Source organism: Sander vitreus, unplaced genomic scaffold (assembly GCF_031162955.1).
Source record: "Sander vitreus isolate 19-12246 unplaced genomic scaffold, sanVit1 ctg249_0, whole genome shotgun sequence".
In the NCBI taxonomy this organism is placed as follows: Eukaryota; Metazoa; Chordata; class Actinopteri; order Perciformes; family Percidae; genus Sander; species Sander vitreus.
In genome coordinates, this window is record NW_027595421.1 from 37,501 (window position 1) to 47,500 (window position 10,000).

The window sequence follows — 10,000 nt, forward strand, 5'->3', positions numbered from 1 at the left end:
CGCCAGGACGCTGTGCTGCTTCGCCATGGAAACCACCTGCACAGAGACAAAATACATCATCGGACTGACTCGAATATATAAGACGTGACGTGTGTGTGTATGTGTGTGTGTGTGTGTAAAGCTTATAATCAACAAAAACAAACAAAATAACAGAAACTAGGTGGGGAAAAACATTGTCGTAAACTGAAATAAAAATAAAAACGAGGCATTACAAAAAAAACAGTCAGTTTGCAAAAAACTAAAATAAAATGATGTCTAAATGTCCTTAGTTTTCGTCTTTGTTGATGTCTTTCATAGAGCAAATAACGTTATATCTCTCCAACCGTGACATTTCCCGTAGACGTGTAAAGTTTCCGACTGGGAACTCAGAAATCCCGACATTCCACGCCAACTTGAACACAACATGTCCGTGCCTCTCGCCTGACATCATAGCGGTACTGAAAGTCGGAAGAAAGCGACAGAGTCCTGTTTGATTATGACTGTGTCAGATAAAGTGCCTCTCAGTGGAAGGTGGTAAAACATGTGGTCAGTTTATTACAGGGAAACATCCCACGAATTAGAAAGTACAATTGAGAAGTGCACACAAGCTAGGAGGCTAACCTAGCTTACCTTAACAAGGTGAAGGAGAACGCAAAGCCCCCTTTCCCCGAAACAGAAGCTAACCCCGGTACAGGGCATGGATGTATGGATACAGGGTATGGATGTATGGGTACAGGGCATGGATGTATGGGTACAGGGTATGGATGTATGGGTACAGGGCATGGATGTATGGGTACAGGCATGGATGTATGGATACAGGGTATGGATGTATGGGTACAGGGCATGGATGTATGGATACAGGGTATGGATGTATGGGTACAGGGCATGGATGTATGGGTACAGGGTATGGATGTATGGGTACAGGGCATGGATGTATGGGTACAGGCATGGATGTATGGGTATAGGGCATGGATGTATGGATACAGGGTATGGATGTATGGGTACAGGGCATGGATGTATGGGTACAGGGTATGGATGTATGGGTACAGGCATGGATGTATGGGTAAAGGGCATAGATGTATGGGTACAGGGCATAGATGTATGGGTACAGGGCATGGATGTATGGATACAGGGTATGGATGTATGGATACAGGGTATGGATGTATGGATACAGGGCATGGATGTATGAGTACAGGGTATGGATGTATGGATACAGGATATGGATGTATGGATACAGGGCATGGATGTATGAGTACAGGGTATGGATGTATGAGTACAGGGTATGGATGTATGGGTAAAGATTGTGTTTGTGTGTGTGTGTGTGTGTGTGTGTGTGTGTGTGTGTGTGTGTGTGTGTGTGTGTGTGTCCTCCTTGTCTCCACTGTGCAGATAATAAAACTCTGTCCCCTGATTGGAGCTGAGAGAACTTGTGTTTCCGTGCCTACCTGCATGAGTCTGGGCGTGTTGGCAGCGCTGTGGCCTGTCCCCTCGCCGCTCGCCTTCTCCCGGATGGCGAGCCACTTGGCGCGGGTCACGGCGCTCTTCGGGGACACGGGCGGCGGCCCTGCCTCGGGGATCTGCGGCGGGCGTGGTGTTGCCACAGCTTTGGCGCCGCCCGGAGGTAGAGCTGGGTTGCGAGCGGACGCCGGTCTCCCAGAATGTACCTCAGGATGGAAGACCTCGTCTGCCCCCATGGAGCCGTCCTCGCTGGCGTCTCGCTCTGCATCGCTGCGCACACTCAGCCCGCGCATCTCCATAGACTTCTGCTTCCACTCCGACACCAGCTGCTGCGAGCGCAGCGGGTCCACGGGGCCCTGCACCGCCTTCAGACGCCGCTGCACCGGCTGCACAGGAGGGTCCTCGGGCGGCGGGCTGGACCCCAGCACCTGCCAAAGGGAAGTTAGTTTTATGGTTTATGCAGTTTACCGAGTTGGTCCAAAACGTTCCTCAGAACACACCGAAGAGACATAATATGTCTCCATAACAGCAGGCAGGGCTAATCTGTATTGTCACCCAAAAAATGAAAACCGGCAGCTGATTGGACGAACGCGTCACGTGGGTCTGGTTTCTCCAGAAATTCAAAGCCAGACTGTCATGGTGGCTCGTTTAGAATACGATCTCATATTGGACTAAAATGATTCACCGAAACGTGTTTCTGAAAACATTTTAAGAGAGAAACAGGCCGTGCAGCTGCTGAATCTGTCTTCATTTAAGATCAACAATTTTCATCAGATTTTGAGAGACTCTAGTCAGGCTCATCCCGCTCCCCGTTTCCGGGTGAGTCCCGACTGCCCTGTTTCTGACTGAGCATGTCAGGTCGGCCCAAATGAAGACGACGGCTCCTCTAACGGCCGACGGCACAGAACACACAAAACAGACTCGAGTCACCGACCTCGCAAGACTGTCAGACGGCTGATAATCAAGTTGGTGTTTAACTGCTTTTACTAAAATGTCAGAAAGAGTCCAAAGTGCCGAAAAAATCAACCGAAAAAGAACGTTAAACAGTGTGTAATGCGTGCGTGGAGAAAGCGTTATTGTGTGTTTAGATTGAGCGACTCACCACCCCGTTAGCGTTGGCGTTGGCGCTGGCTCTGGGCAACGTGTTGCTGAAGGTCAGCATGGTTTCCTTCCCCATCGGGCTGCGAGGAGCGAGCAGCTCCACGTCCACGCTGGCTCTCTTCAGGGTCTCCATGGAGCCCGTCTCCCTCTGCAGCGGTCCCCCCAGAGACCCCCCCAGCGGCCCTCCCAGGGACCCCCCCAGGGGCCCCAGCGGCCCCCCTAGAGACCCCCCCAGGGGCCCCAGGGGCCCCAGTGGCCCCCGGCCCTCCAGACGGTCCAGCAGCGGCCCAGGCGCCGCGGCTATCTCGTCGTTGCTCTCGGAGGCGGAGGCCGGGCCTTTGTTGTAGACGGACTCGTGTCCTCGCTCCGTCAGCGCCCGCAGAGCGTCCTCCTTCGGCGGCGGGGGGGGCGGGGCCGCAGTGATGTCATCAGAGGACTTGAAGTTACCCACAGCGTGAAACGCCTGAAGTTGGAGAAAACTAGTCATGGTTACACGTTTGAGCTGTGTGTCTGGATTTAGATTTAGCAGGTTTATGTCATCAGAGAACTTGAAGTTCGCCATAGCTCACCAGGTACGCGGCGATGAAGGCTCCAATCAGGAAGCCTGCGTAGACGTCTATGGGATGGCTGCGGTGCTGCGTGATCTGCGTCAGCCCGCTCATCGCTGCGGCAATGGCAAAGGCAAACACCAGCAGGGGTTTCAGCAGCTTGGTGCTGTCGGAGATGCTCGAGTTAAAGTACATCTGGAACAAAAGTATGACATCATCAGTTACAGTACATCTGGAACCAAAGGATGACATCATCAGTTAGACTACATCTGGAACCAAAGGATGACATCATCAGTTAGACTACATCTGGAACCAAAGGATGACATCATTAGTTAGACTACATCGGGAACCAAAGGATGACATGATCATAGTTAAAGTACATCTGGAACCAAAGGATGACATCATCAGTCAGACTACATATGGAACCAAAGTATGACATCACAGTTAGAGTACATCTGGAACCAAAGTATGACATCACAGTTACAGTACATCTGGCACCAGAGTATGACATCATCACAGTTAATGTACATCTGGAACCAAAGTATGACATCACAGTTAGAGTACATCTGGAACCAGAGTATGACATCAACAGGTAGACTACATCTGGAACCAAAGTATGATATCACAGTTAGAGTACATCTGGAACCAGAGTATGACATCATCACAGTTAAGGTACATCTGGAACCAGAGTATGACATCATCAGTTAGACTACATCTGGAACCAAAGGATGACATCACAGTTACAGTACATCTGGAACCAGAGTATGACATCATCACAGTTAAGGTACATCTGGAACCTGAGTATGACATCATCAGTTACAGTACATCTGGAACCTGAGTATGACATCACAATTAATCACCTTTAATCATTTATTGAAAAAAAGTAATTTCGCACTTACAGAAACATAAACAGCAGCGAAGGCCGACAGAGTTGCATGCTGGGAAGGGAACGTTTTCCTGTCAGGACAGAAGAAGAGAGAAAAAAGTTTGTAAGCCCCCGCCCCTTCCTGTGTGTCAGACCCACCCCTTCCTGTGTGTTAGTCCCTCCTCTTCCTGTGTGTAAGACCCACCCCTTCGTAACGGGTCGTACACACAGGAAGGGGCTGCTCTGTAATCTCTTTCTGTAGTGTGTGTCTGACCTGGCGGCCATGATGGCGTGCAGGTCGTGCCCTGAGCAGATGTCTCTGGTGATGTAAGCGTTGGTGGCACAGGAGGCGGCGGCCAGTGTGTAGTTGGGTTTACACACGGTGAGGAAGAACGGAGCGTGGTAGCCCGTCGACAGCTGGATGATGTCAGTCAGCAGCGCCGTCGCACACAGCCCGAAAACGTGCACACCTACACGCACACACACACACACGTTAGCACACACACACACACACACACACACACACACACACACAGCCTAAACACACAAACACACAAACACACACACACACACACGCACACACAGACACACACACACACACACACACACACACACACACACACACACACACACACACACACACACACACACACACACACACACACACACACACACACACACACACACACACACACACACACACACACACACACACACACACACACACACACACACACAGCTGTAGCACAGCCTGTTAAAATAATAGCTGCCGTACCTACGAAGCGGACGGTCCTCCTCAGGAAGGAGTTGAAGTTGCAGCCTCCAGCGTTGATGCTCCCCTCGGCTCGACGCAGCTTCAGTCTGGACTGCAGGCAGTAGATCACCCCCTCCACCAGCATGATCTGACTCACGAGACAAACGCACCCTCAGCATGGGTCTGTGGGTGGGTGTGTCTGTGTGTGTGTGTGTGTGTGTGTGTGTGTGTGTGTGTGTGTGTGTGTGTGTGTGTGTGTGTGTGTGTGTGTGTGTGTGTGTGTGTGTGTGTGTGTGTGTGTGTGTGTGTGTGTGTGTGTGTGTGTGTGTGTGTGTGTGTGTGTGTGTTACCGAGGCAGCCGGCCCAGCGAAGGCGAGGCTCAGCAGCATCAGCAGTGGGATGAGCTCGTCTCCTGCGTCTACATACGGCATGCTGAGCTCGCGGTCATGGCAGCGGAACGCCACCTGAGCGGGCTGCACCACGTCGGTCAGCTCCAGGAAGTACAGTGACACCATGGAGGACGCCACGATGGGAAGCTGCAGGAAACAACAGCCACAGCCAGGAACTCTGGGAATCCGTTCATCAACACAGGTGTAATGTGTAATACTGTAATAGACGGGTTTCCTGTTTCCAAACATTACAGGGTGCGTGTGCATACCTGAGGCAGAAAGCCAGATTGGTGAGCTGGTCCGCTACTGCAACAACCTGAAGTATTGAAGCTTCCTTATTGTTTGTATATAACTGCTGACTCAATGAAACGTGATTTTAGTTGCATCCGTTTGTCTGTCTTTAATTTTGCAGTGTTACTGGGATATATATGTATGGCTATAATTATCGTTTTAGGCTAATGTAATAGCCAATGTTAGCAGCAGGGTTCCCCCTGAGTGCACCCCTATGGTTGGTTTATGCCTTAAAATAATGGCCAGGATTTCGGGGAAAAGGTACGATATGCGTGTCTCCATTTCAAACATCACTGTAGGTTGACTGGTTTTAGCTGCAGAGGTTGATTGTGGGCGAGAGGGCGACAACACTGTCGTGGTTAGCTCGCCGAAACTCTACTGCCGCTGTCTCGGCAACGTTAGCTAATGTCCGCTAGCATCATACGTACAGGCTAACTATAGCCAGTTAGCTTTGTGTGTAACATAATAAAAACCCACCCATCTCACTTGATATTTAATTCAATAAAATTATATATATATATATATATATATATATTGGCCAGCATATCATAGTGGGGGGTCTGGGTGTGCTCCCCCAGGGAAGTCAGCAACTTCATTTTTGTTGCATTTGGATACGCTTTAATGCCCAATTTACGGTGGAAATCCCTTTATTTATCATATGAGAAGAAAAAGAACACAGATGACAATTCAAAATATATCATAAATATAATGTAAAGTATGTTGTCATTGGGCATTTTTAAGATGGTATATGGTAATCCTGGAGCTTTCTTAGTGGGTATACTGCGTATACCTAACCCTATACCTATATATATACTGGTTAGCCACAAGAATAATCCCCCCCCACCCCCCTCTAATCCGACCCACAGGAGCATTTCATAACTCAGCGCCCCCTAGTGGTGACAGGACATACGTCCTCATATCTAACCCAGAGAAGGTAATAACGGTGGTTAACGTTGTGAAATGGTCCCAGTCTGGTTAGGTTTAGACTAGAGCTGTCTATAGCTCCCTATGAACCTGAGAGCTGTGTTGTAGAGTCTGCCATGGTAAAGTGGTCTTAGGTGAGGGGCCAGACAAAGAATGGTTCAAAAACCCTATGAATAAACGAGGAAGCGATAGAGTGACCCTGCCTGGAGGAAGCCCGGGGCCCCCGTCTGGAGCTGGGCCGAGATGGAGGGCCCATCAGCGCGCGCCTGGAGGCCAGGTTTGCCACGGAGCCCGGCCAGGCACAGCCCGAAAAAGCTCTGGACAGACCTGGTAAGCACAAACGGGTAGTGCGGGTAAACGTGCTGGGAACGTCTGCAAGAGGCCCCTGTCCGACAGACTTTCAACTCACACCTCCGGCGGAGCTTTTCGTGCATCCCTGTGGAGGCTGGGGGCATTGAATCCGAGTGGACAATGTTCAAAGTTTCCATTGCTGAAGCTGCGGTGAGGAGCTGTGGTCTTAGGGTCTTAGGTGCCTCAAGGGGCGGTAACCCACGAACACCGTGGTGGACACCGGTGGTTAATGAAGCCGTCCGACTGAAGAAGAAGTCTTTCCGGGATATGTTATCCCAGAGGACTCCAGAGGCAGTTGCAAGGTACCGAAGGGCCCGAAGGGCTGCAGCCTCTACCGTGAAAGAGGCAAAGCAACGGGTGTGGGAGAAGTTCGGAGAAGACATGGAGAAGGACATTCTCAGGAGGGGGAAGCGGAGAACCATCCAAGCTGAGGAGGTAATAGGGCAGTGGAAGGAGCACTTTGAGGAACTCCTAAATCCAGCTAATACGCCCTCTATGGTAGAGGCAGAGCTGGAGGATGATGGGGGATTGTCGTCAATTTCCCTGGTGGAAGTCGCTAAGGTAGTCAAACAACTCCACAGTGGCAAAGCCACAGGGATTGATGAGATCCATCCAGAAATGCTTAAAGCTCTGGGTCTGGAGGGGTTGTCTTGGTTGACACGCCTCTTCAACATTGCGTGGAAGTCTGGGACGGTGCCTAAGGAGTGACAAACAGGGGTGGTGGTTCCCCTGTTCAAAAAGGGGGACCAGATGGTGTGTGCCAATTACAGGGGAATCACACTTCTCAGTCTCCCCGGTAAAGTCTACCCCAAAGGGCTGGAAAGGAGGGTTCGGCCGATAGTCGAACCTCGGGTTGAAGAGGAACAATGCGGATTCCGTCCTAGTCGTGGAACAACGGATCAGATCTTCACCCTCGCAAGGATCCTGGAGGGAGCCTGGGAGTATGCCGAACCGGTCTACATGTGTCTTCTGGAGAAGGCGTATGACCGGGTCCCCTGGGAGATACTGTGGGAGATACTGTGGGAGGTGCTGCGGGAGTACGGGGTGAGGGGGTCCCTTCTCAGGGCCATCCAATCTCTGTACGACCAAAGCGAGAGCTGTGTCCGGGTTCTCGGCAGTAAGTCGGACTCGTTTCAGGTGAGAGTTGGCCTCCGCCAGGGCTGCGCTGTGTCACCAATCCTGTTTGTAGTATTTATGGACAGGATATCGAGGCGTAGTCGGGGTGGAGAGGGGTTGCAGTTCAGTGGGCTGGGGATCTCGTCGCTGCTTTTTGCAGATGATGTAGTCCTGATGGCATCATCGGCCTGTGACCTTCAGCACTCACTGGATCGGTTCGCAGCCGAGTGTGAAGCGGCTGGGATGAGGATCAGCACCTCTAAATCGGAGGCCATGGTTCTCAGCAGGAAACTGATGGAGTGCCTTCTCCAGGTAGGGAATGAGTCCTTACCCCAAGTGAAGGAGTTCAAGTACCTTGGGGTCTTGTTCGTGAGTGAGGGGACAATAGAGCAGGAGATTGGTCGGAGAATCGGCGCAGCGGGTGCGGTATTACATTCAATTTATCGCGCCGTTGTGATGAAAAGAGAGCTGAGCCAGAAGGCAAAGCTCTCGATCTACCGGTCAGTTTTCATTCCTACCCTCACCTATGGTCATGAAGGCTGGGTCATGACCGAAAGAACAAGATCCAGGGTACAAGCGGCCGAAATGGGTTTCCTCAGGAGGGTAGCTGGCGTCTCCCTTAGAGATAGGGTGAGAAGCACAGTCATCCGTGAGGAGCTCGGAGTAGAGTCGCTGCTCCTTCGCGTCGAAAGGAGCCAGTTGAGGTGGTTCGGGCATCTGGTAAGGATGCCCCCTGGGCGCCTCCCTAAGGAGGTGTTCCAGGCATGTCCAGCTGGGAGGAGGCCTCTGGGAAGACCCAGGACTAGGTGGAGGGATTATATCTCCAACCTGGCCTGGGAACGCCTTGGGATCCCCCACTAGGAGCTGGTTAAGGTGGCTCGGGAAAGGGAAGTTTGGGGTTCCCTGCTGGAGCTGCTACCCCCACGACCCGATACCGGATAAGCGGACGGAGATGGATGGATGGATGGATGGACTTCACTGGGCTTGGGGTGGTGCCTAACAGGCTACTATTTTGACCCTTTGCAGCACCGTTACTTATCATCAAGCTGCCACTTCATCTTAACACATCCTGCTGCAGGCTGCAGGCATGATGGAGAAACACAGCAGCAACACAACTCTGAATGGAGCTTTTTATTTTCCAAAACTCCCGGGTGGCTTGTAGACAAGTCGAAAACCATATGCACATTGTGTAAAGCCGAATTAAAATATCACCGAAGCACGTCAAGCTTGAGCTACCACCTACGGAGCTAAGCATAGTAGTACAGTTACCATGACTGGAGAGTGACCTGAATCCCAATCCCAAAAATTTACTACAGCTCTTGCAAAATGGATGGCAACTAACTGCAGACCTGTCAGCATGGTAGAAGACTCAGGTCTTAAAGACTACGGTTGGCTCGTTCTGACCGTTCTTATACATGTCGAGGGGGACAGTAGTTTCACCTGACCCGTCTTACACATGGCCGTCGAGGGGGACAGTAGTTTCACCTGACCCGTCTTACACATGGCCGTCGTGGGGGGCAGTAATTTCACCTGACCCGTCTTATACATGGCCATCGAGGGGGACAGTAGTCTCACCTGACCCGTCTTATACATGGCCATCGAGGGGGACAGTAGTCTCACCTGACCCGTCTTATACATGGCCGTCGAGGGGGACAGTAGTCTCACCTGACCCGTCTTATACATGGCCGTCGAGGGGGACAGTAGTCTCACCTGACCCGTCTTATACATGGCCGTCGAGGGGGACAGTAGTCTCACCTGACCCATCTTATACATGGCCATCGAGGGGGACAGTAGTCTCACCTGACCCGTCTTATACATGGCCATCGAGGGGGACACAGCCTGTATGACACAGAGAAAGCAGCCACACAGGAACTGCTGCAGAGTCCAAACTCTGTCTCATTAACCGCTGATCACTGGACGTCAGTGAGGAATCTACATTATTTAGGAGTTACTAAACACTAGATTGACTCTGGTAAGGATAGGGATCTTTAGTTTTTTAGTTAGGTACTTGGAGGAATTGTGCAATAATGACAGTAAATAAATACTAAACAAATACAAATCTTAAAGTCAAGTTCATAAAGTAACTTTCTTTGCATTCATTTGATTCCCAGTTAAGATCCTCTGGTAAGAATTGCTTTCCATTGTTAATATGGACTTAATAACTGTTCTGAAATGCTAAATAATAGAATTTTAATCATGTGATAAAATATGCGATTAATTGCCA

General features: G+C 50.7%; 1 protein-coding gene across 1 annotated transcript in view; it reads right to left on the reverse strand.

The window, feature by feature from the left end:
• plppr3b (phospholipid phosphatase related 3b) overlaps positions 1 to 10,000 on the reverse strand; it is a 10,905-nt gene that overhangs the window by 498 nt on the left and 407 nt on the right. The window contains exons 2-10 of the mRNA XM_078244509.1: positions 5,056 to 5,241; positions 4,727 to 4,853; positions 4,226 to 4,421; positions 3,986 to 4,043; positions 3,108 to 3,281; positions 2,800 to 3,001; positions 2,543 to 2,700; positions 1,425 to 1,865; positions 1 to 36 (exon numbers count right to left, since the gene is read on the reverse strand). The exon at positions 1 to 36 is cut by the window's left edge and continues 498 nt beyond it. Coding sequence (XP_078100635.1) covers positions 1 to 36; positions 1,425 to 1,865; positions 2,543 to 2,700; positions 2,800 to 3,001; positions 3,108 to 3,281; positions 3,986 to 4,043; positions 4,226 to 4,421; positions 4,727 to 4,853; positions 5,056 to 5,241 — 1,578 coding nt within the window. The remainder of the gene's footprint in view (positions 37 to 1,424; positions 1,866 to 2,542; positions 2,701 to 2,799; positions 3,002 to 3,107; positions 3,282 to 3,985; positions 4,044 to 4,225; positions 4,422 to 4,726; positions 4,854 to 5,055; positions 5,242 to 10,000) is intronic.